The sequence below is a fragment of the Loxodonta africana genome, chromosome 7, assembly GCF_030014295.1.
Source record: "Loxodonta africana isolate mLoxAfr1 chromosome 7, mLoxAfr1.hap2, whole genome shotgun sequence".
NCBI classification, from domain to species: domain Eukaryota; kingdom Metazoa; phylum Chordata; class Mammalia; order Proboscidea; family Elephantidae; genus Loxodonta; species Loxodonta africana.
Window position 1 is genome coordinate 39,816,938 of NC_087348.1, and position 27,238 is coordinate 39,844,175.

Here is a 27,238-nt window from a genome sequence, read left to right on the forward strand (position 1 = left end):
CTGGTTGTGTCAAGTAGTTGGGAAGTAAAAGGTGTGCTTTTGAACCACTTTTTTTTTAAGGGAGGAGATCGTTTATCTTTAATACTGAAATCTTGGAGCAGTGGAAGTTTCAGAACAGGGAGGGTTGTGAGTCTAGGGGTGCGCTGTCCAATAGAAATATAATGTGAGCCACGTATGTAATTAAAAAAACAAAACAAAAACTCTGGTAACATTTTATTTAACTCATTATATATACAAAATATTATCAGTTTAATATGAACTATAAAATTAATAAGCAATTTTATTAAAAATTTTTTTCGTACTAAGTCTTCAAAATCAGGTATGTATTTTATACTTATACCCCAACCCCAAACCCCAAACCCAGTGCCGTCGAGTCCATTCCAACTCAGAGCAACCCTATAGGACAAAGTACAGCTGCCCCATAGAGTTTCCAAGGAGCGCCTGGCGGATTCGAATTGCCAACCCTTTGGTTAGCAGCCATAGCATCTAACCACTAGGCTACCAGGGTTTCCTTATACAGCTCGTCCAAATTCGGACTGGCCGGATAAAATTTGCAGGGGTTTAATAGCCACATGTGGGAAGGGGCTGCTATCCTGGATGGCACAGGTCTAGGGTGAAGGTCTAGGTTTGGACAGCAGCATCGTATCGCCCTGGAGGTTACTCAAACCAAACTCACCCGGTCGCTGTCGAGTTGATTCTGTCTCATAGCGACCCTAAAGGACAGAGTAGAACTGCCCCATAGGGTTTCTAAGGCTGTAATCTATAGGAGCCTAAAAAAAAAAAGCCTACTGTCCCTTTTTTCTCTCCCAGAGGGGCTGGTAGGCCGAAGCGCTCACCTACTGGTGACACGGTAGTTAAGCAGGTGAGCGCTTAACTACCGTGTCACCAGGGCTCCGTGGGAGCTTAAAATATCCCCAAATGATTGATATATACACAAACGTTTGAGAATCACTTCTCTAGTGAACCAAGGGCAGGCCAAGGGCTGCCTTCTAGTTTGTCATTTTAGGTGTTTCAGGGCTGCCTTCTAGCTTTAGAACCCTGGTGGCGCAGTGGATAAACGCTTGGCCACTAACCAAAAGGTCAGCAGTTGGAATCCGCCAGCCGCTCCTCGGAAACCTTATAGAACGGTTCTACTCTGTCCTACAGGGTTGCTATGAGTTGGAATCGACTCGACGGCACTGGGTTTGGTTTTTTGGGTTTACTTCCCTACACGGGTGTTGCTGGAAAACAAAAATAATTGGCAAGTCTTTACACATCATATGAAGCTATGGAAACAGCGACCACAGCATTAGTCTTTTATTCCTTTTGCGAGGAGCTTTTCTTAGGAGGATTGAAGTAACATTCATTCATGAATGTCTTAGTTTCCTAGTGCTGTCATAACAAAATGCCACAAACTGGGTGGCTTTAAAGAACAGAAATTAGTTTTTTCTCACAATCCGGAGACTAGAAGTCCAAATTGAGGTCTTGGCTGTGTCATTTCCTCCTGGGGGCTTTGAGAGACTAACTGTTTGATGCCTCCCTTCTATTTTCTGGTGGCTGCTGGCAGTCCTTGGCGTTCCTTTGCTGCATCTGCCATACCGTACCATGTAGATGCATCTTTTTTGTAATAACACTACTCAGAAGGGATTAGGCTTTGGCCTCACTCTACCCTAGCATGACTTCGTTAATTGATAACATTTGCAAGGAAAAACCCTATTTCCTGAACAAAGTCACATTCACCAGTGCAGGGGTCAGGACTTCAGTGTATCTTTTGAGGGGGCACAATTCAATCCGTAACTATTACAAATGTAAGGCTTGTCTGCTTTTTGCCTGGTACCCTGCTAGTCACTGGGTATGGAACTCTTACCATACTCTGATCATGGAGCAGTGTGCAGTCTAGTGGGACATTGACAGATTAACAAAATATGGGACAGCGGGAGTATATAGCGGCACACATGTACAGAGAGCAACCAACCAAGTGAAAAAGACTTGGGAACAAAGGTGCCAGTTCAGGCAGCATAAGCAGTAAAAGTATGAGAAGTTGAATTTGGTAGCTGATTGTAAGGGTTTCCTGTATATCACATCAAGGAGTTTAAACATAGACAATAGGAAATATTTCAGAGTTTTGAAAAACAGAAGTGACAACTGATTGAGTCCCTTTATTCTCCCCAACTTAGGTGCAAAGTCAGTTTTCTTCCCTGCTTATAAAGTTGCTAAATAGTGACCATATCCTCATCTAACATTTGTTGGGTGTTTAATACGTACTGGGTCCTGTACATGCACAGTTCCTATTAATCTTCACAAACTCATTAGGCTTCGGTTAGTTAAGTAACTTGGCCAAGATCATACCGCTGAGTGGCAGAATTAAGGCATGAATGCAGAAGTAGCCCAGATTCAAGGTGAATGGAAATCTTGATAGGAGAAACATCTGTGAGCAGGAATGAAAGGAATTATTGGCAGCCTACTAAAAACATATGGTTAATTCCTTAAGAGCAATTTTGAATTTGATGGAAGGTGAGAAGGTGGGTAGGGAAGGAAGCTGTTTATCGTACGAGCAGCTACACACGTGTATCTCCCTAACATCTATATACAAAGCGAAGAGGATTTTCAAAGGAGAGGCAGAAGATATTAACATACAATTTCATTTAGAAAATAATTTGTCACATAGGTCAGGCATTCTGAATCATGAGGACTATTATGGATGAGACCAAGTATCCAATCATGACAGCATTCTAACTCAGCAACACCAGGGCTGCCTTGAGGACTGCATGAATGTCATCCTCAAAATAATTTTCCTGATGCAAACGTACCACCCATTAACTTATTAAAATTCTTAACAGCGGTTAATATATTTGGAACAGTTTCTATGGAGTAATTGTATTGTGACTATTCCATCCTGGAAAGTAGCTAAAGGCCATTAACCCCCCCAGCTTTAATTTACTCACCCACATACACCCCCGAAGTTTAAATATCCTGATTTTATGATTAAATCCAAGTTTATTCAAATCTTTCATGGGTTTGTACTCTTTGATCTCATCCATCACTATATAGAATGCTAACTGTCTTAGTTTCTTAGTGCTGCTGTAACGGAAATACCACAAGTGGATGATTTTAACAAACAGAAGTTTATTCTCTCACAGTTTGGGAGGCTAGAAGACCAAAACCAGGGCGCCAGCTCTAGGGGGAGGCTTTCCGTCTTTATTAACTCTGGTGGAAGGCCCTTGTCTCCTTTCAACATCTGTGGGCCTGGTGTTCTTGGAGATGTACATGTGTCTTGGTATCAATCATCTCCTGGGCCTAGGAGTTTCTTGGTGTAGGGACCCCAGGTCCAAAGATAACAACAGGCTATTCTTTTTTGGTGGTAGTCAGGTCCCTCTCTCTCTGCTTGCTTCCGTCTCCTCATTAACGTGACCTAATCCTGCCTCATTAACGTAACGGTCAGCTCACTCCCACCAGGGACCGTAACCACAGGCATAAAGGCTAGGATTTACAACAAATCACAAAATGGAGGATAATAAGATCACAAAATGGAGGACAACCACTCAATACTGGAAAATCATGGCCTAGCCAAGGTGACACATATATCTGAGGGACACAATTCAATCCATGACAGTAGCCATTTTCATTTTTCCTCAGAGGAATATCATTATCATTCCCCCATCTTTTGTTCTCTGTTCCTTCCGTTATTTGAGGAATACAAATTGCAACTGTAGCATCCTATCTAGGCTTTGTCTCAGATCTTATTTCTAGTATGTTTGTGTTTACATTAGTTTTAGGAAATAAGACAACTTCTAGGAATAAATCTACAACTTCCTAAAGGTTTTTATTGATTAAAAGACTTCGTATTAGTCTGTTTATTATATTACTTTCCATCACACTTGTTAGAATTAAATCTCACTGTTTTCTACCACTTACATCTGAGTTCTATCGTTTCTAAAATAGGGGAAGGACAGTGAGCTGCGGGAGCACACAGTTGGGTCCAATAAGTGACTTGAGAGAAAAGAAAGACTTCCCAGGGAGAGTGACATCTAGTCAGTGACCTGAAGGACAAGTCAGTTAACCAGGTGAATGGCGGAGTCAGGAAGCAATAATCCAGAGGAAAAATGCCCCAATATTAGAAACAGTATGGTGTCCTTTGGGCTACTAAAGTATTTCATTATCATAGTAGTTGAATTTAGAAGCCTTGGGGTGGAGATTAGACATCTAAGAGCTTTGGGATAAACTCATTCACTAGTGCAGCCTTACACATTCTTAATGTCCAGTGTCCTGCAGGTTTAGTTGCCTCTATCTTGAATGGCCTTCTTGGAGCTCTACACAGTAGGCTCTCGGGTCTCAGCTCAAATTAATTCCTGAGGCTTTTTCTGAGAGGCTATGCTAGACTTTCACACAATCACATTAGCATGCTTCATTGTCTTCACAGCACTTACTATCTGAAATCAGCTTATTAGGCTCTGTGTAATAGGATGTAAACTGCATGAGAGGACATCTGTCTTGCTCACCACTGTTATCTCCAGGGTCTAAAATAACTGCCTTCACCTTATTCATTGAATGTTTAATAAAAGCCTACTATGCAGCAAGCACTGTTGAGACGCTTGGTATTATGAGTGAACAAAATACAAAACCCCTTACGCTTGTGGTATTTTACGTTCTTCCCACATTACATTTTAGCAGGGGAAGACAGAGTAAACAATATATAAGTCAATTATACAGTATGTTAGAAGTTGGTAAATGCTATGGAAAAAAAAATACAACAGGGTAAGTGGAATTTGGAGTTGTGGCGGGGGAAAAAAGGGCACTGTAGTATTGAATAGGATTCCTTGAGAACCCTTGAAGGAGATGGAGTTAGCTGTGTTTATAAAAAGTGGCAGAGGAGACAACTAATGCAAAGATTCTAAGGCAGTAGTATGTCTTTGCCTGGCCTGTATGAGGCCAGTTGGCTGGGGCAGAGTCACTGAGGTGAAGAGTAGCAGCTGAGGTCAGAGATCATGAGCCATGACAGGATTTTGGCTTTTATTCTGAAATGGGGAGCCACTGAACAGCTTTGAGTAGAAGTCGTATTATTATGATCTGGCTTGTTTTAGGTGGATGTCTCTGCTGCTGTGTTTAGGACAGACTGTAGAGCTAAGTGTCAGGGCAGGGTGATCAATTAGGAGGCTGTTATGATAATCCAGGCAAGAAATATATAAATCTGGCAGTCATCTGCATTTAGAAGGTATTTAAAGCCACTGAACTGGATGTGATCACCAAAGGAATTTTGTTGTCTGGATCCACTCAAACCTTGACCTTCAAACTCCTCTAACCATCCTTGGTGTTACTTCAAGAAGACTTTTTAATAAAGGCTGGTAGTCAAATTAAGAAGTTCCAACTTGCTTTACATATTAATTTGAGGATGGAAATGATTTATTTCATAGTGACTTAACAAGTATCTGATGTTTCATCTTCAAAACTACCAAACCTTTCTTTCAGAAGAGTGTATTAGCTTCTAAAAATAAATCCAAATCAGAACCATAAAGGATGAAAATGGAAGGTTTATAAGACTGTATCAAGACTCAACTCCCTGAAAACGGAACGCTGTTTTGTCCATCTTTGTACTTTCATGGTCTAACACACTGCTTGGCGTGTGAAAGGCAATCAGTAAGTGTTTAATGAATATCTGAGAAAGTAGAGCTCTCATAATCATAACCCATCAAGACACAAAACAAAACTACAAAAGGAAATTTATTTCAAAAGCATAAGGGAACATTTATATTTGAACAGGTGATAAACAGGTATCTTGCAAAAGGAAAAAAAAAAAACCATGGCATGAAGTTTCTCACTCAAATTTTTCAAGCAAAATAACCTAAGTTGTGCACTATTGCTTTAGGGAAGGGCAACAGTGAGGGAAGGAACACAGTCAAACTCAATATTAAACTTAAGAAAGCAAAGTCACTTCTGCTCAGTTTTGAGTTTACATATATACTTAAGGGGGGAAAAAAAAAGACAGGAAAATTACTGTTCAAATGTTTACGACTATACTTCCAATACAGTTTCTATACTTGAAAAGGCTTTAGGCCACTGGCTGATCTGCCTTTGAGGCCCAGACTAGCTGGTCACAGTTTTCAAGTGGCAACAGAATGTTCCTATGTCTGTTCAGATTCCAAGAAAGCTTAGGTTCAGCTCATAGTCTTTTGGAATGTTTAGAGATTATTGCCACCACTCCATAGCCAAAGCTGACCAACTTCCTTTGCTCGTTGTATCATTCTAGCCGTATTTTCCCAGAAACGTGCAGTTAATTCTAGCAAAGGGGTTTTGCTTTTTCTCCAATGTAGAAGTAACTAAGAGCACATTAATAAACAGTAATGAAAACACCTGCGTTGGAATCACAGCCTATTCTTCAAAAAATACATCCACCTACTAGAAAATGTCATTCAGGATTTGATTTAAATAGCAAACTTGGAGAGGGAAGATTAACTGTGGAATGAAAATATATCAAACATTCAAATGCAGAGCAAGAGCCTATGCTACTGAAAATGCCCATGACATTAAACACTCCACAAACCCCCCGTCTACTGTTTTAACCTAAAGATTCTATTGGCTAACTTATACATTAATTTTGATTAATAACCTGAGAAGTTAAAATCTTAAAAGTGGCAAAAACAAACTGAGAGAGCATCCCTTTCTTATTACTACACCATGTTATCAAATCACTTTTCCTGGGTAGCCCTGGTTATTAAATCCCCAAATCCTAAATGATACTATCTCCTCCTGAAGAAGCCTGTCTGTACATCAGATTTGGTATTTTGGCTATAGTTCAGCAACAGGGATCTCCCAACTTATCTCTGAAAACGCAGTCTGTTTATTTTTAAGTAACAGTAATCATGTAGGTGCAACTGACTCAAAATTCCTCACTCCCGGGGGAAAAACATCGAGATGACAAGTCAGTAATGGATTCAGTCTCAGAAGGATAATCACTGTGTCAAAGACTACCCGTCCCTGGAATTTAAAATAATGATTTATGTTGTGTAGTCAAGTTTCACAGCATGCATATATATACTTACATATATATGCTATGTACGTATATTATACATACACATTTCTATTCTCAATAGTAAGATTCCATATTCAAAAGTTTACATCAATATATGGAGAAGAGCTATGTAAACAGTGCAAAGTAACTTGCTTCCTCCTAAAAATGTAACGTCACTTCTACATTTTAAGAAAGCTGAAAAGTATTTTGCTCCTATTACCCTAGGTGAGAATGCTTGCACCGTTGCCTAGCAACTGTATTAAAAAACAACAAAAATAAAATGTTGAGATTGACCATTACTCTTCTCCACATACTGGGCAATAAAATAAGGCAGAGGCGAGAGGGAAATGGGTAACCTTTCAAAACTGATGATCTTTACCAGTTATCAGCGATAGACCAAATTTCATTACATTTTGCTCTCAACAAATTATCAAGATGTTTAAAGTAAAAGATGTACAAAATGAAGTCTGAATAATGATGATATTGCAAAAACAAGTCAAGATTGCTGATAAAGCATCCAAAAATATCGCTGTGGTTTTACCTTGGACATAACCATGGTCTGTTACAAAAGTAGATCATACATACAAAGGTATAAAGAACATTAAATTTTTAGCTGAAGGCAGCAGTCCTTTTAGAGGGACATCCCCGGCAATCCAGCGAGCAGTAGAATTTAAGCATAGTGAGCTCATGACAATGCTGAAGAGTGTGAGGTCTTACTCAGTAGAGTCTTCCCCGACTACGATTTCCTCGGGCTCCCCAACCTCGGCCACCTCTATTTCCCCTGAAGGCTCCTCTCTGCTCTAAGAAAAAGCGAACAAGGGTTTAGGTCTTGCTCGGGACTTCATGGTACAGTAAACACAGAAGAAATGTAGCTCGTAGCTCTGAATGTGGCAATAGGCCCAATAAAAGCAGAACTGGTCCAAGTTCATTTTGTACATAAAACCAGGGCAGCGCATGTGGAAGGTGCCAAATACATTCATGGAAGGTGCTCAGTTAAATATGCCATTAGTAAAGTTGTTTTAAGGTGACGTTATGAAAATTATAACACTTCTAGTTTGTATTTTGGTGCCTACCACTACCAAAGATAGTTAATGAAACTATAAAAATTGCTATACTTAATGTGGAATTAACAGAAAAGCCATTGGGTTTTAAAAGTCAGTGCCACATTTATAAACTATCTTAGACTATTAATGATCAATTTTGAAGAATTAGGCTAGAATGAAAAATGTACCTTTTGAATGACAATTTTGTTTCAGTCACAGTATTTCAGGAATGGGACTCACGTTAATGTACGTAGAAATGCCGATACTTTTGTGAGCTGCACAGAGTGCTGCCAAGGAAGTGTTATGTACACACACAGTGTCTGGCTTACTACTGGAAATCAAGCATCCCTTTTGCTGAAACATCAAGTCACTTGTGTCATACGGTAACATGAAAGTCTTTGATGCATTGGTCTGTCTCTCTTGTAGTTCCAGAGAAATATTCCTCAAGAGTCTTCCCAGTGAAGAAAGCCTACTGAAGTTATCACCAAGGCTGTACTTTTCATCATACTTAAATGAAGTAGGAGTCTCTAACTCTTCATTTCAGGGATCAAATCTTTTTCTTGAACTTTCAAACTTTCTCCTTGCAGCAATCTTGTCAGGAGCAATAAAAAGAGCTTGGGGTTGCTGTTTTTGATTGAAACATTGGAGGCTTGAAAAAATATCTATTAAGACAACTTTGCAACCCATCCTTTGTCATAACAGCTAGAAATATAGTCACTTGGGTGATGTTTTCATGTCTTTTTTCCTCCACAAGGAAAAGTAATTCAACCCAGACTCAGAGAAGTAACTAGACCTCTGATTCAAAGTTACCTCTCATGTCATGCCATTGTTCTAAGTTGACTATTATGTCAACTATTTTAAAATGAAATCATATTATTCTAGTGAACATATTCAGAAATCAGAGGTAGTCTCTTTGAGGGCAAGATACTCTCAGTTGATGGATGCAGTGACTGTGGGGACACTCAGGCCTTATGTGGGCCATGACTCCTGCATTTCTGACTCTCTAGACTTGGCCCCATCTCTGCATATGTCTGCATATTTTTTCCCCATTGGTACCACCATATTCATGATAAAATCTTCATTTTCCATTTTTCAGTTAAATGAATGCACTTAACAAATTAGCATCCATTTCATGTTTGTAATTATTATGCATATAACAACAGACTATAAAATTCTACCCTTTCAAACCAATTCCAATGTCAAGAACTAAGTTAACCTCAATTGTTGAGCTACATCTAATGAGTATATGAAATACACTATTATTAGATATGATCACTTTTTTTTATATTGGCTATTTCTTTTTAATCACCAAATAACGCAGCCATTTCTACAGTGTGGGGATTGACTAAATTTTCTTTTTAAAGGGCTTCATCTTGAAGGGCTAGTTTGTATTTCCAGGATCTTTTCAATGGTTTCTAGCTGATATTACTAATTTTTTAAAAAACCACTGCTTCTAGTTAAAATTATACTGTAAAAATTATTTTCATATTCCAAAAGGATAAAAGATGAAAGACACAAATCACAAAACATAGAATGTTTGGTGTTTATGGGTTACTGGCGAACTCCTTATATAGTAAGGAGAACTAAATACAACATGAGTTTTGTTGCTATGGAAAAGTAGAATTATGATGATTTTGCTAAATGTGGGTAACAAAATCTATGTATTAAAGATTTAATAATAAAAAAAACATTTCTCCCAATTTTGGAGCAGAACTGACACCCCGGGAAAAGAAAGTGCATCATGTGTCTCCTTTTTCCATATTGTCAGTTCCCTGAAGGGCACTGGTACCTCAGTTAAGAAGCATGATCCTAAGGAAAGGACATAAGAAAGGTAGCAGAAAATTGAAGTACATTAAGTTCACCAATTCTCAACTACAGTACCGAGAGCTGTTTTCAATTGTATGGGTGATAAAGTTAAAAAAACTCTCCAAAATGTTACTCACTGTGATCATATTAAACTGCCAAATATAAAACACTTAACAAAGATCTTGCTTCTACTGTACAGTAAGTAGAATCAGAATTAGTTTAATTGGGTTGTCTTTTTGTTGTTTTTGCAGTATCATGTAGATTTTAGAGATTAGACGCTGATTGGATTTGCCGGAGCCAAAAACTTTTTCCCAGTCTGCAGGTAACCTTTTTACTCTTTTGGTGAAGTCTTTGGATGAGCATCAGTGTTTGATTTTTAGGAGCTCCCAGTGATGTAGTTTCTCTTCTGGTGGTTGTGCATTGTTAGTAATGTTTTTTATACTGTTTGTGCCATGTATTAGGGCTCCTAGAGTTGTCTCTATTTTTTCTTCCACGATGTTTATCATTTTAGAGTTTATATTTAGGTCTTGGATACATTCTGAGTTAGTTTTTGTACACAGTGTGAGGTATGGGGTCTTGTTTCGTTTTTTTGCAGATGGATATCCGGTTATGCCAGCATCATTTGTTGAAGAGACTGTCTTCTCCCTATTTAACAGGCTTTGGGCCTTTGTCAAATATCAGCTGCTCATATGTAGGTGGATTTATGTCTGGATTCTCAATTCTGTACCATTGGTCTATGTATCTGTTGTTGTACCAGTACCAGGCTGTTTTGACTACTGTTGTGGTATAATAGGTTCTAAAATCAGGTAGTGTGAGGCCTCTCACTCTGTTCTTTTTTCTGTAATGCTTTACTTATCTGGGACCTCTTTCCCTTCCATGTGAAGTTGGTGATTTGTTTCTTCATCTCATTAAAAAATGTCATTGGAATTTGGATCTGAACGGAATTAGTTTAAACTTAAAACTGCTTCGCAATCAATTTATAACAAGCACCCCAATTGCAGGGTTAATCTCTATAGGAATATAAAAGTTCCTATTATCTCACCTTTGAAATAGAATTATTGAGAGTATATTCTGGTTTAGAATGTACTCTTTTGAATAAATACTTCAGAATTAATTTTGACTGGTAATCGAGACCAACCACAAGCCATGTTTGGTCACTAGTAGTATTAAACTGTCTTCCTAAGCAAGATAAGGAGCTAAGTCAGTATTATTTTTGTCCATTCTTCTTTAAAAGAATCTACAAGAAAATAAGCCAATGAGAGACAAACTTCACTTCTGATTGAACTGCGGGGGGAGAAAAGGGATCAGTGGAAACTTTGCCAGCTCTAATGGTTAAAGGGGAGTGGAAAGCATTGATAGGAAGACTGCACTCTGGACAGAGGGGAAAAGACTGCAATGGAATACATCTTCTGTATCAGATGATGCTTTAACGTTTGACGCCACTTTTATGGCTTCTCTTTTTGAATTAACTAAAGATGAGAGGACAGCAACAGGCTAGACATCTTCCGAGAAGGATCATTAATAACACTTGCCAGAAGCCATATCTATCCCTAAGGGAGAATGAACAAAATGTAAGAATATCTTGCCTTGAAGCTAGAATAGGCAGACAAGGAATGGGTGGTTGATGGCAACTTCCTTTCTTTCTTTGTTTTGGGTCCACCGAATCCAAGAGGCATGTTTTTCTAAGTCCTTAGTGTTGCATGCTCAGTTCCAGCGGGCCCACAAGGGTGGGTGGGTTAGAGAGAAGTGAGATAAGCTGTTTTCCCAAGCTAATTCAGAAAAGTCATCTGAAAGAGCTATGATACAGTCAATATAGATTTTAATGTTAAAATCAAGTACAACGCAATTTCTGCCTAATCTCACGTATTGCTTGTACCCAAACGGAAACGCTCACCATAATTAAAGTTGCCCAAATTGCTGCTATATTTCCCGCTGGGAGGATTATAAATTTGTCTGGCGTCCCTCTTTGGTCCTGCCGTAGGCTTCTTGGGTGGCGAACCTGAAGTTGCATCTTCATTTGCTCTCTTCTGCCTGTAACGGTAGGAAGAACAGCAATAGAAAGCATCCTGTTATACCAGAGGCTAGCGATACGTTTATAATTTAGCTTATCAGCTAGTAAAGACGACAGTCACAACTGAAAAGAGGAAACAGCTCTCTGATGTGATCAAATTAACTGTGGCTTGGTTATGTAGACATTATCAGAGGGCATTTACAAGATTTTAAAATAAGCTGAATTATGCAGTTGCATAGACCATATGGAAGTGATTCATAATATTAAACTCGTCAGAAAAGTCTAGTTACTTAGGAGTACAAACAAACTTGAAAGTTCCAGGGTTGTATTCTTCTAGTTTATTTTAAAAACACTGGAGTGAGATTTTATATTTTAAGTCATGTTTTAATATTTTATAAAAAAATCATTTAACTAATAATGTATATTTTGTACAGTAAATGTAACACCCAAATTCAGTTTTTCAGGTTTATAAATCATAAAAATTATAACTCAAATCTCTTTTAAATCTATTTCTTACCCCAACTCAACCTTCTGTACAGGTTTCCAGGATAATGTCACTGTGCTCTTATAAGAAGGCGGAATGTGAAAGAGATCCTACAGGGACAAAATGGATGAAAGATTTATAATGTATTTGGTGGTAGGAGGGAGTAGTGATGAGAGTAGTAAATGGAGACACACCTTAAAGAGAATTTCAGGAGAGGAAACTTTAGCTTAACCTTCCCGTTGTTATTGTGGTGACTAAAACAAGGACCTAAATAACACTGCAGCAGAAAAGCAAGCAGGGAGGATTTTGTTTACAAATTATACCTATTTCCTCATTAACTGCGTTTTGTGGCGTCGCTTAGGAATCTGCAGTTATGTTTGTTTCTAAGTGTCATTTCAAGTTTCAGGATAAAATACCAACATTTATCAACTTTAGTAAACAAGGCTGACATATGCACTTTCCTCTGCACGGACGCAGTCACTAGGATGCTTTAAGGAAACTGCCGTGGTGTAATCTGCATCTTCCTTTGCACTCAGATTTTAAAGGCCTGGCTAAACATTTTTTTCTGTCTCCTCAAAAATTTATACATTGGCAATAAAGGAAAAATCCACAAGACTTAAATACCAAATGATCACTGTGTAGTAAAAATGCAAATGTTTACTAATTTTAAATGTTAAGATAATCCAGATTTGAAATACTATAACCTCATAATAGCCACAAAATTATAAATGGATTCTTAAGCGTATTTACTCTTAGTATTTAAATAACATTTCTTCCTAGCTCTCCCCTAATTTTTATTTTATCAAAGTAAAAGTAGATAAAGGTAAACTGAGTTTTTTCCATGGTTAAAATGAAGGTACTGATAGGAATCACCTCCTACAATATAAAACCTAAGTTCAGTACACAGATAAACAGAAGAATTAGCCAATATAAAGTACTTTATCACTTTTGCTTTTTCTGAAAAATTTCCCTCCCTCTCCTAACTCCTAATAGAAAGTAATTATTCTATAGGATTTTAAGATTAGCTTGAAGGCACACCATTAGTCCCAATTTTGTTACTATCAGGTTTTATGCTGTAGGTATTACAAATACCAATTTCTTTCTCCCACCTGGCTATAATATTGTTAATTTATATAGTAACAGATGATGGCTACTTTGTGATTTTTCATTCTCTCAGGTTGTTAGTATTTTGTTTAAGTGAGTAGGTACTTAGGGAGAGTAAATGGAACTGAAAGGTAATTATGGTTTAATGGTGAGGTATATCCTAGCCTACAGTACAGAAAATTCTCAATTTATGACAGAAACAAGTTAACAGAAAAGACCACAGGAAAATATTTCATGTGCTACACAAAGCTATCCATTCTTAGTGTAACCAAATCAGGGTTTTACTGATCATTCAAAAGGACCCAATAAATGGCATGACAATTACCAGAACTTACCCAGCAAAACCCAGTGCCATCGAGTCAATTCCCACTCATAGCGACCCTATAGGACAGAGTAGAACTGCCCCATAGAATTTCCAAGGAGCGCCTGGCGGATTCGAACTGCTGACCCTTTGGTTAGCAGCCGTAGCACTTAAGCACTACACCACCAGGGTTTCCTACCAGAACTTAGGTAACTGAAATTTCTGAGTCTAAAGGCATCTGTTCCTTTGGGAAAGAGAACATTTGTATGCCTCCCTTTGTTTCGGTAGTATTTTCTGCAATACGTTTTAAATAAATGAAATGATGTATGACTTTGTAATAGCTACAGAACTCTCACTGGACAATGGAGAAAATACAGAGTATTAAAAGGCCAAGCATCAAGAATGCAATAGCATCTCCCCTTAAAAAGTACCGTTACAGATCTAAAAACACTTGGACAACCTGTTTCTAATTAACTGGGAAGGCTGAGTATGAAAGGAAAACTTACCTTGATTAAAACATTGATATTGTTTGTTATTTTCAATGCAACAACTTTAATCTTGTTCTGCAAAGGGAAAACAATTAAATGAAAATCCCAGTAACTTTTTATGATGCACACTCCATTCCAATTTAGAACTAGAATAATTATACCTATCTTTGAGCATGATTTCTACAGTTACAGAATTCTTTGGTTTGAATCTATGGATAAGATTTATTCCTATTTCTTTATTCTAAACAAGTCTAGAGATGGCAGAGAAAGCAAGTAATCTTTATATTCCCTTGACAGGTTGGGATATTAAAGTATTATCTACAATTAACCTGCAAAGTGAATGAGGTATAGGTCATATTCACACAAGAGTTTCAAAATAAACCAGTTTAAGTTGTAGGAAGACATCACGAAAATGTAAAATATTTTATTAAGACTGGGATGAGACTGATTAAAGTGGCTGAGATCAGGGAAACCAAACATTACAAGATAAATACCTATAATTTGGTATAGAACTGGAAGTTTCTTTTTCTACTGTCGGTTAGTATCTGGGTTTCCAAAAGGGGAAGTTAAATGTATCATAACCATCAACCAAGTAATTAAACTAAATGTGCTGCTAAGACGTTTGGTATCACCTTAGTTTGGTAACAAACACCATTCAAAAACATTGGAAACAAAAATATTTCAACTGTGATAAAAAAAGGTTTCCTATATAATTTAGCAAATAGCAAAATATAATCTAAAATCCTATTATCTTCAGTATAGATTCGTATTTATTCAAGTAAAGTCGAATCTTACATTTCAATACGTGAAGTGGCAGTCTGAATTATTATTCATATTTAAGACGTGTCATAAATAGTGGCTATTATATATAAGTGTCCCTAGGAGATGTGAGCCAGTACTCTTACCTCTTCTGTCTTCAAGGCCTCTCCTGTTTTCCCCTGGAGAGCCAAGCGGAGTTGTCTGATATAAACCTGCAGGCCCCTTGCAAAGTACTGCAGCCTAAATGAAGAATTGTTCATTAGCATATCATCTCTTTAACTTTGTTTTCAAATTCAAATAATTTCCTACTATAGCAAAATGATCCTAGGTACAGAAAACTGGCTATATTACCAATAAATTAAAGAGTGATTTCTTAAGTTGTTTGTTTCAGCAAGTATTAAACCTCTGCTTTGCCAAAGAGTAGAGCAGGGACAGGTGATGGAGCAAACATTTCAAAATTTAAGATGTAAAGTGGCTAATGATTCAACTGAAAGACAAAGGTGTCTTACTTATATTGATTTCTCCAGTGCTGCTCCTCCAGTAATACTGTAAGATATTAGTAACAATAGCAGCTACTGAGTACCCACTATGTGCCAGGCACTGTGCCAAAAGCTTTACATGCAGATCCCATTTCCTTCTCAAAACTCAGTGAGGTACTATCATTTTTTTCCTTTTCTGCAAAAACACTTTGTATAAAATGGGGTTATTTAATCTCTGTGTATCTCTTGAAACTTTGGTACAAATGTTCTGTTGAACCATCTGGCCTGGTGTCAAATATTTTCATCAACTCAATTTTTCTAACAGCTGTTATTTTTTTAGATTTAAAAATATTTTTCCTGAGTTAATTTTTCAAAATCTCTTTATAGAATATTACTCCAATTTTTTAAGTTAAAAAAAATTTGACTTGAGCTACCTAGTTTTTACAATTTAAAAAAATCTCTGCTCTGTCTTAAATTATAGCCCTCTTTCTGTTCTTAGTTACTACCTTTTGTTCCTGTATTCCCCATCTTATACAAACTTTATTTTCTTGGTCACTCTTGCCTATTAATTTTTTTTCAAACCAGCATCTTTTTTTCTATTTCATTAATCTTTCATTTCATCTGTATTATTTCCTTCCTTCCTTCCTTCCATGTCCTTTAGGTTTATTCTTTTGATCCTTTTCTTACTCATTTGTTTTCAATCTTTAGAATCAAGATACTACTTCAATCACATCCCTCAAATTTTACAATGGGGTATGTTCGTTGTAGTTCAGTTATAAATATTTTGGGAAATGTATTAAGCCTTCCTTTAAGAGCTAACATGCATTGTTAATTTTATAAATGTTTAATGTATGCTTGTAAAAACTACCACATGTTCTTTATTTTTTGAGTGCAGTGTACTAAAAGAGAAAGGTTATTTTTATTGTTTAGATCCTTCATATCTTACTAAGTTTTGTGTGTTTGATATTAACTGTCAGCTTCTTCTTATAATTTTGTTTTAGTTTAACTGTTTTAGAGCTCTATTGTTAAATGCATAGTTCATTATATTTTATTGGTAGATGATTCCTTTTATTATTTAGTAATCATCTTTGTTCCTTAATTTTTTGTCTTAAATTCAATTTCTTTTATATTTTATAAAAATATTAAACCATCTTTTTTGATTAGTATTACACAATTTATCTTTTTCCATGTTCTTATTTCAAGGTTTCTTTCTGGTTGTGATAGATTTCTCTCTTATAAGCAGCACCTACATTTTAAAAAAGTCAATCTAATAATGTTTCTTTTAAATAATAGTTTATAATAATGTTCTTTTAATCACTGGGTTTTGTTAATATTTATTAAGACTACTTATATATAAGGGCTGCTAACTAAAAAGGTCGGTAGTCAAATCTACCAAGCGCTCCTTGGAAAACCTATGGGGGCAGTTCTAGTCTGTCCTATAGTGTTGCTATAAGTCGGAATCGACTCGACAGCAATGGGTTTGATTTATATCTATCTATCTATATATATATATAAGAATTTATTTTACCATTTTGTTTTTGTTCTTTAACACCCTGTTTTCTTTGGGATTTAGTCTTCTGTGTTTCTTCCCTATCCTCTACTGACTTCGAAGCCACTATTGTAATTTTACTGTTTTAATGGAAGATCCACAAGGTAGCCAGCAAGAAGGCTTCATTCAACTCTGAACAATGGGGCTGAATCTGGATTCTTCCCCTCCCCAGCAGATCCCTAGTCTTGTAGCTCCTGGGAGCTTACCTTTGGTAAGGTTTGATAGGGTTTTCCAGTTTCCTTCTGGAGGTAAGGGAGGGTGGAAGAAAGCGCTTATAAAAAACACAGAAACAAAACCCAAGGAACTTCAAGATGAGCTACCACCTTTGCCAAGGATTGGAGCACCTCAATTATACATTACCTGATTTTGAAATCTTTGAGCTTTTCTGCATTCAGTTTGGCTGTTAAGAAATCTGGAAGTTTTCGGCCCAACTGGTGAAAGCTATACAATAAACATTCCACATAACTGAACTGCAGCTTAGGTTCTTCATTTCCAGCATTCTCCCCATTTTCTGCTTCTTCTGGGGGGAGAGGCATGTACTCCTAAGATATGAAAATACAGATTTGCAATTTTCTATAAATACTTCTAATTGTAAATATATACTCAAGTAATTGTAAGGCATGCTTTTAAGACATGAAGCATTAAAATTTACCAAGATCAAAAGCTTAAGTAACGGTTCTCTTTCACCTATTGGATCAATGTTGTAGCCTGGCAACTCTCCATGTATACCTATGTTACAGTGGCTACTACTACTACTACTGACAATGAAAGTACCTAATATTTATTAGACACTTAGATGAGGGAATTGAGGTTCAGAGAGCTTAGGTAACTTCTTAATGGTGACAAAGTTAGTAAGGTGAAGAGTCAGCACTCAATTTAGGTTGGATATCAAAAGTTGATTCTTTCAACCACTACATTATGCTAACTCCAAAAATCTTTTCTGAACATTAGTCAATACTGTTTTATTATAGACTTTATCTGCATTCAAAGTACCGTCAAAGGTATCCAGTATCAGTGTTGTAACACCCAATGGGTACTACAGGTCTGAAAGGACCATAGATTTGGACAAACCAATTCAGGCTAAATGCTTAATGTTTACCACAACAGGTACTGTCTTGGTTGTTTCCGTAACTGCTCACATCAAACTAGAAAATCATTAGTGATGCTGATAATTGTCTAATCAGATGGCCTCTTTTCCCCTAAATTATGACTTAAATGGCAGAGTCTATTTCCTGATTGCTAAAGCTACTTGGCCTTGGGAAGCTACCTGGATGGTGGACCTAAAGGAAATGTAAAGAAAATGCGATGCTAATTTCAGTTTTGAGACTATTTAGCAAAATCAGCAGAGTCGGAGCTCATTTCTTTTACACAGATATGAAAATACTGGTAAGAAAATAATAAAGACTCACTATAAATCCTATATGACACTGTATGCAAAGCATCAACAGAAGAAACACCAAAGCCCAAGATTAAAACAGATTTTTGGAAAAAAAAAAAAAAAAGCTTAAAAATTACAAAACCTGATACTACTTAGGTAGTCAGCCCATGGTCTAAGCAGCTAACAACACCTGTTAAAATTACTGTTTAATCTAAATTTCAAAAGCTGGTTCTCTTTAATCTGCAAATTAATCTTATTTATTATTAGGCTTTTAGGCTATATACTGACTATGCCACAGGGAAAGAAAAAAGATCTTACCAATAACTTATCAAATAGTTTCCTTAAATTTGTTTCTAGCTTTTCCATGTCACCACAAAATGAGCTCATCTCCGCCAACAATTTCAATACCTAAAACATACAATTCACTGGTTATTACTACTATTGTTTGAATGAACGGGGGTGTAAAATTGAATGATTCTAAATAACTGTTTAAGACTTTGCTTATTTTTAGTTATGCTTTTACAGAATCATAATGTTTGAATTGGAAAAAAAAATTTAGAGATGCAAGCCGACATTTTACATTTGAGGAAACTGAAGGTCAGGGAGATTATGTGACTTAGCAAAGTCACAGTGTACGAGTATAGCAGGGCAGACCCTAAAACCCAGATCTCATGATTCCCAGTGTATCTGTAAGAAGCAGTAAGGAAAAGAATACACATGACATTTTCCGCTAAAGGTTAATATTGATGGTAATGAACATAATGCAAAAAAGAGAAAACTAATTTAAGACAGTTCATAGCATCAGAGAGAAACTTAGAATGTATTCTTGAGAGCAAAGAATTAGGGTGGGCCTCATTCGCTATTAAATTAAGTCTCTGGATACTAATTCAAAGTATTGGTTAATTGCCACCATTCTCAAAGTTCATCTCTGCTTTACCCATTCCCAGTCAGATAAGCCTGGCCTGGGACATCTGAAACAAGCTGCAGTGGCAGTGCACATCGAGACTCTGTTCTCTCCCAAAGACTTAGGAGGGAAATGGCACACGCATTTCCATGTTTCTGTGCAATTAAAAAGTCATTAAATGCCTTTCAGGATCAGAAGCTGCAGTAGATTTAGAGATTCAGAGATAAATCAGTGAAATGAGGGCAGGTATTATAAATAAATGTAAAGTATCATAAATGCTGTTAAAAATATACATGCACATTACAATTCAGATATGAAACAGGGAGAGGAGTTAATCTATTGGGGGAGAAGGGTTAAAGGATATTTTGTGTTAATCCTATTTAAATATGGATCCATCAGTTGTGAACAGGGATAGAAACTATATACAAATTAAATACCTTATTTAAAAATATTAAGGGCACAAAAGCAGCCACTGACTACAATAAAAAAAAAAACTGGCAGTTTTCCCACTGCAGTAAACTTTAATTGAATACATGAAGCATTCCTATGCAATTAATCCTGGGCTAGTAGATCACTGGCTAGCCATTACCAGACATTTAAATTATTCTCTTAGAAATCAGACTTAAGTTAGTGGTTTACATTCTTGTTAAAATATGAGAATGCCTTCTCAATGCTAAAAGCAGAAATTTTTCCTTACCTCCAACTGTATATCAAGACCCTCCACTGGGGTAGTCAAGGAACTTAGGTTCGGAAGAACCTGCTCACAGAAATAAGTCACAAACCTTGTGGAATGAACATTTTTCTGAAAAAAATTCAAAGAAGATTGAGTTGTCAAAAAAAAAAAAACTCTCAAACAGCAGAATGTCCTTCAACTGAATACATTTCAGTGCTTCCCTGGTTCTTAGGACACACTGCGGGGGAAACTTTAGCATCGAATTTTCGGACTGTGTATTTCTCAGAGGACAGATCCTTTAAATTGTATTTTTCAAACTGAGTTATGCCAGGGGAAAAACATTATTTTCCTACAGCAACAATCTAAATTTAAGGAAAAAAGTTAAATGACTAAACCATTTATTTTAAGTGAACTGTAATATAAAATAAAAACGCATAATTTAAAGAAGACTTTAAGGAAGGCTTCAAAGAAATTTCTTGCTGCTTTGGGCTCTCATATCCCTCACTCCTGTCTCCTGAAAACAAATATTCACTCCACTGTATTAAGGTAATACAGTAATCAAAACACTAGCTATGGAGAACAAGCGCTCACAGAGAAGAGGGGCACCGCCTGCCGAGTGCACTGTAAGAGCCTGTCCACGCAGTCCGGATCCGAGGGATTGAAGGTCTGTTCCAGGTCAGCCTGCTCAGCCACCAACTCTACAAGTTGCTGTCTTCCACTCACTGTCTGTAAGCTTTTTAACCCAGATAGTATCTTCATGAACAGAACAAATTCTTCACCTGTCACATCTTCTAGGACCTGCAAAGAGACAATTCAGAATAGGTGGTATCTTTAGTGCCCTAATGGGGACGACAGATCAATACGGAAACGGCAGCAAGTTTATTTCAGCTACTAAAGTCAGTTTGATATTAATGCTTCTGACATGCTGATGAAAAGGACAATTTCTAGCCTCAATCAGTTCACCTGCGAAGTGCTAGCCATGTATTTTCAACTGGGGCAATATATCACTCCCCACCTTGGCAAAAAACCCACTGCTGTTGATTCTGACTCGGTTCTTGGGAAAATTTTACTCTTTTTATGTATAAAGCACAGATATGCATACAGTACATAAACAGATATACAGCCTATCTGTGATATTAAAATTTCACGGGGATTAGGAAAAGGCTTTTTAGGTAGCTGATAATGAAAAAAGGCTGAGCAACTCAGTAGTAAACTGCTAAATCAGATTCACGTTCCTGTATTTAGAAGCAGCTTCGTTCCCATTAAGATGGTAATTGAACACAAAATGGAAGACCACACAAGTCTTATTTTTAAGTCCTCTGAATCAGTGGGTCTAAACTTTTCTGTTCTCTGACCTAAGGAGCTCACAATCATGACATTCTCCACCAGATCACCAGCTGGGGCAAAGGTAAAATATGCTGATCTTCCCAGCTGAAGAGCTGCTCCTTCTCTCTCACTGAGGAAGTCTTATCAGGAAGCAAGTGAGTGGTGCTATTATAAAGAAAACTTTGAATCTTCTTGAATGTATTAAAAAAAGTAAATCATTCCCAAACTTTGCCACTTTATGAGTAAAAAGTTAGTTGTAACATACCTTATGAGAACTTAGTATCTATAATTACGCTAGAAGGTGGGAACATAGACAAGTAAGCATGGCCTTGTGCTCTCAAAGAGCTGACAGTCTCCTGGGGTAGAATCAACGTGATAATATATTTCATTTTGACATAATCCAGAATACTACGGGAGAACAGAAGTCCTGGTGGTGCAGTGGTTAAGAGCTCAGGCTGCTAATCAAAAGGTTGGCCATTCGAATCCACCAGCTGCTCCCTGAAAGCCCTATGGGGCAGTTTTTACTCTGTCCTATAGGGCTGCTATGAGTCAGAAGCAACACAATGGCAATGGGTATGATGGGAGAATAGCCTAGGATATAAGTGGGGATCAAGGAGTTTCCTGAAGGAGGTGATTTGTAAAGTTCTGAAGGATGCATAAATTTTGAGGATAACACCACAAAGGATTTAAATGTGATTATACCTTTTAAATTAACACACCCGTTCATCATTAAAGTGGCCACAGTGCTAAGTACAATACAAGAAAAACCTGAAAAAGCTCTCTGGTGGTTCTAATGGGATATGCCATTTACACACAAGGCACATATAACACTGATAAAATACTGCTAATTCTAAATATGTTCTTTTGCTTTAGAGATGTTCCAAATGATGACTGAAGCTTACCTTTTTGGATTCAGTTAATATAAGCTCCTCTACTTCTTTTGTTAAAACTTCATCTGGCAAAGTCTTAAGTTTTGTAGAAAGAAATTTGATTGCTCGTTCTCTAACAATGTCTTCTCCTTGAAGTATTTGGCTGAACAAGCCTCCTAAAGTCCCTGCACACAAAAAAATTAAGTGTAGCAAGTCAATTCTTCTATATTGTATGCACAATAAAGAATGGGAAGTATTTCCGTTTAACTCAATTTATAGTATTTCTTCTCAAATGAGTTGATAAACCTGAATACTATCAATATTGGTAAAAAGAAATTTGAAATGTCTATCTATACCTATATATACATCCAACCATAATATAGTAATGACATGCTTGGTCAAGGAGACAGAATCAGCTTGAGCATGACTTTTCCTTTTTTGTTGTTATTAATAATGAATCAAATCGAGGTATTTTGAAAAAATTTCTTTAAAGTAGCAAAGGGAGTTTTCCAACAGAAAAGCTTAATTTGTTCTTGCAATTACTTCTGCTGCTTTTTCAAGCCACACCTTGAGAGCTAAGCAGATTTTTTTCAAAATACCTAGAATTTATATGAAATAGATCTCTGGCTGAAGCCCAAACTTAAATTTTATAAAAAAATTTATCTGGCATTTATCCTTAATGAATAATGCCAAGCTTCTAATTCTTTAAGACGTCAAACACAATTCAGAGTAAGAACTGGTCTTACCTTTTGCATCCATCTTAAATATACTTAACAGAGCGTTGTTCACTAAGTTAAATTCTGCAGAGTCATCTGAATAAGGAAAAAGAACCACAATGTATAAAATAAATTTGAAACATCATCTGTCTCATTTTCAAAGATTTGACATAGTTTCTCACAATTCTCTAAAAAAGTACCCAGAAAATACATCTTCCGTTTAAAAGTGGAGAACCTGATCTGGCACACTTGGGAAACCTTTATGTTAGGGTGGTACAATTAAGATGCTACAGGAAATTGGGGATTGTGATACATCAAACGTTCCTGAAAGAATCCAGTCATTATATCTTTATAAACAGAATTAAAATCAAAACACTACAACACTAGAATTACATAATTGGGGAGTCAAGGCAGGCTTCAAACTACTGAATGGATAAAATAAATCTCTATCAGAGGCAGATCCTTTAGCAAAAAACAAAACAAAACAAAAAAAAAACACCTAAAATACAGAGTTAATATTTCAGAGAGAAGTCATATTTACATAAAAGGGCACGGTAATAATAAAATCCCCTACCTGTCTGCAAAAGCTGGGTTAGTATGTCGGCCACTCGGGGAAGGTTTTCTCCAGTGGCAAACTGGGGCAGCTCTTTAATTGCTTGACGTCGGATCTAAGCATGATTTAAAACAAAGATTAACCAAATACTATTTTCATTTTTTAAAAATAACAAACCCAACTTTCTAAGAAAACTAAAACTAGAGAGAAACCATAATTAAGGGCCTGTATGAGTCATAAAAATATAAAACATGAGCTTTCTAGTAGTGATCTTTTAAAAATCATTTTTTTTTTCTAACTTAATATTCAAGTCTCATAGAATAACTGAAACAATGTGGTGCAAAGAGAATTTAAATGTGGAACTGGAGTAGACAGATTTGGAAATTATAAACAATGGCAAATATAACAGTTGAGGTTTTACTGCTTTTGGGCATATCATACTATAACCTCTAAAAATAGCTACTGTGGCTTAGGTAACTGTTTTATAATTTTTCATGTTAAGTACTTAATATAATATTTATGAATATCTTCTATGCACTTAACTTTAAATACTAATTTTGGCTTTTTTAGTTTTACATAAAAAATATAGGGATAAATATCTAAAAATCATCCATGAAACGTTGGTGGTTCATGAATTTCATTTGAAAAACCAGTAGTTAAAAGCTGAAAATACTTAGAAACCTGTATTAACGGTCAGATATGCTAACGGTTAATTCTGTTCCACTGAATTACAGTCTAAGAAAAATTAGTTCTTATTTTAGTGATCACATACAATTATTACACAGACCAATTATTTTTTCTGCCATGCAAAATATTTAAATGCGGAGTCGTATTTTATGATGTAACATTTTTTAATTAAGTAATTAACTAACCAAGCAAACACAAATTGACTAAAAACTAACATTAGTCTAATTTCATATACCCAATGCATAACAATCTAGAAAAAGCTATAAGCCACAACCTGCTTTTAACAATGAATAACAGATAAGCAAAACTGTACATTTTTCACAGTTGAAAGGGGGCAACACGAGCCAATACTTTTTCTCAAATGCAGATTATATATAGCTTGGGTATGACGTTATGCCAGACCATACCGCAGTACTTTATTCCGCACTGATAGCGTCAGCACTCTAATTACATTAGCTATACAGAAAGAAATCCAGGAATTTTAAGAGAAATATTTCAAAGCTTGTTGAAAAGCTTCAATCATAAACTTACTGATACATCTTCATCCTCACAGAGGTCTAACTGTGCGTTGATAGCAGAATCAGCCAATTCTGGAAAATGCTTAAAGAATTTTGGAATAAACTGAGCCGCTAATCTTTTTTCCTTGGTACCGCCTTTCACACCATCCAGTATCACCTGATAGGAATCTTTATGCTAAAAGAAAAATGAAGCAGAATAGAAAACACAATTTTGGTGAATACCTTGTTTGAGTCTGCATTAAAAAAATTACAGAGGATAAAATATATGGCTTATTTTGGAGTTTTACTGCTTAAATGGTACATCTACCTCCCTGTTCTCTTATCCCTCTCCAAATACTGAATTGGAAAAGGGAGAAGGATGACTTAATTTGAGTTGGAAAAAGCAAGTAAGTTTTTTAATGTACCAGTACTTCATTCTTGTCATGGACTGAATTGTTTCTGAACTGAGACTAATGGATCTAACCAACTACCAAGCAGAAAACCCATCAGCTTAGGCTGAAGACAGAGAAGAATGAAAGGAAAAAACGCTTGAATTCTATAGGTAGGAAACAGGCCAAAGGAGCGACATCTGTTGTCCTCCAAGGAAAGAAAAGGATCATCCCTGGAGCAGTTCGGAGATTAGTGGAACTGTTGGCAGGAGCACGGGATGCAGGGCCTTCTCGCTTTCCAAGGGTGGGGTCATGGTCTCCTGAATTCCAAAGTGTGGTGCGACACCTCCTGGGTTTCAAAGAGTTGGATCTTTGCCAACTTGGTTCTGGAGTGTGGAGCTGCTGTTAAGGCACGCTAGGGGACAGTGCTGCCACTCAGATGAACAAGGAGAATGGGGCCACCCAAAGCTGAGAGAGCAGAATTGCTGTCCCAGTGAGCCTGGAAGGCGGGGGTGAAGCCCAGGGCTGAGGGGCCTCCACCCAGAATTCAGAGACCATGGTCAACACTCAGAGTCAGCAGGATGAGGCCCTTGCCCAGATGGTCCCAAAGAACATATTTGGGATATGTTCAAGCCTTGAGAGCTAATGTATATTGTTCTGCTGAGTTTTAGACTTGCTTGGTGTCTGTTACCCTTTCTTTCCCTCCAATTTCACCCATTCGTAACAGAAATGTCTACCTTGTGCCTACATCACAATTGTACTTTGGAAAAGGAATCTTGCCGCCAGGTAGAATACGCCTACAGTCTTACCCACATTTGATTTAGATGATTCAGAAGATGAAATTTTGGAACTGGAGTTAATTTAAGACTTTTGGGTTATGATAGGGTGAATGTATTTTAAATGTGGCAAGGACATGAATTTTTGGGGGCCAAATGTTGGAATGTCATAGATTGAATTGTATCTCCCCCAAAATATGGGTCAATTTTGGCTAGGACATGATTCCCAGTATTGTGTGGTTGTCCTCTATTTTGTGATCTGATGTAATTTTCCTCCATTTTGTGATGTTGTAAATCTTAACCTCTTTTTTAAAATTGCTATTTAGGTGAAAGTTTACAGAGCAAATTAGTGTCTCATCAAACAGTTAATACACAAATTGTTTTGGGACATTGGTTGTCAACCCTGCAATGTGCCAACACTCTCTTCTTCTGCATCCGAGATTCCCTGCTTCCATTCATACAGTTTTGCTGTCCCTTCCTGCCTTCTTGTCCTTGCTTTTGGGCTGGTGTGCCCATTAGTCTCATATACATGATTGAACTAAGAAGTATGTCCCTCATGTGTGTTATTGTTGACCTTAGAGACTTGTCTAATCTTTGGCTAAAGGTAAACCTCAGGAGTGACTTCATTACTGAGTTAAAAGGGTGTCCGGGGACCATACTCTTGGGGATTCTTCAGTCTGTCAGACCAACAAGCCTGGTCTTTTTTTTGGTGAATCTGGATTTTGTTTTATATTTTTCTCCAGCTCTTTCCTCTATTGTGATCCCTGTCAGCACAGTCGGTGGTGGTAGCCAGGCACCACCTAGTTGTTCTGGGCTGTGGTAGTTGTGGTCCATTAGTCCTTTGTACTAATCTTTCTCTTGTGTCTTTAGTCTTCTTCATTCTCCTTTGCTCCTGCCGTGATGGGACCAATAGATGTATCTTAGATGGCCGCTTACAGGCTTTTAAAACCCCAGTCATTACTCACCACAATCGGATGTAGAACATTTTCTTTACAGACTATGTTAGGTCAATCGAGCTAGATGTCCCCCAAGACCATGGTCCCCAGGCCTCAGCCCAGTAGCTCAGTCTCTCAGAGCGTTTGGATGTGTCTGTGAAGCTTCTAAAACTTTGCCCTCGTCAAGATATGCTGACTTCCCCAGTACTGTATGCTGTTTACCCTTCACTGAAGTTACCACTTTTCTATTACCTAAAACAGAACCCAGTGCCGTCGAGCTGATTCCAACTCATAGAGACCCCTAGTGTTTTTCCCTCCCCACCCCTTCCTTTCCTCCTAACCATCAAAAATTGTCTTTCTGTGTGGAAGCATTTTCATGTGTTTTTATAATAATGGTCTCATACAGTATTTGTCCTTTTGTGATTGACTATTTCGCTCAGCATAACACCCTCCAGATTCACCCATGTTGTGAGATTTAACCTCTATATGTTAATGACACAGCATCAGCGTAGGGTGTATCTTGATT

The 27,238-nt window shown here is 37.1% G+C and overlaps 1 protein-coding gene across 3 annotated transcripts in view; it reads right to left on the bottom strand.

The window, feature by feature from the left end:
* Positions 1-355: 355 nt before the first annotated feature.
* API5 (apoptosis inhibitor 5) overlaps positions 356-27,238 on the bottom strand; it is a 34,747-nt gene continuing 7,864 nt past the window's right edge. Inside the window, exons 2-14 of one of the 3 annotated variants that reach the window (XM_064288262.1) lie at positions 24,647-24,808; positions 23,450-23,543; positions 22,906-22,971; positions 22,193-22,344; positions 20,556-20,762; positions 19,989-20,093; positions 18,706-18,795; positions 17,370-17,551; positions 15,128-15,221; positions 14,241-14,297; positions 12,363-12,439; positions 11,729-11,865; positions 356-2,407 (exon numbers count right to left, since the gene is read on the bottom strand). In XM_064288262.1, the coding sequence (XP_064144332.1) occupies positions 2,304-2,407; positions 11,729-11,865; positions 12,363-12,439; positions 14,241-14,297; positions 15,128-15,221; positions 17,370-17,551; positions 18,706-18,795; positions 19,989-20,093; positions 20,556-20,762; positions 22,193-22,344; positions 22,906-22,971; positions 23,450-23,543; positions 24,647-24,808 (1,527 nt within the window). In that variant the 3' untranslated portion in view covers positions 356-2,303. Of the gene's footprint in view, positions 2,408-5,679; positions 7,786-11,728; positions 11,866-12,362; positions 12,440-14,240; positions 14,298-15,127; positions 15,222-17,369; positions 17,552-18,705; positions 18,796-19,988; positions 20,094-20,555; positions 20,763-22,192; positions 22,345-22,905; positions 22,972-23,449; positions 23,544-24,646; positions 24,809-27,238 lie in introns of those variants that run through there. The other 2 variants (XM_064288261.1, XM_064288260.1) reach the window with 2 other exon arrangements.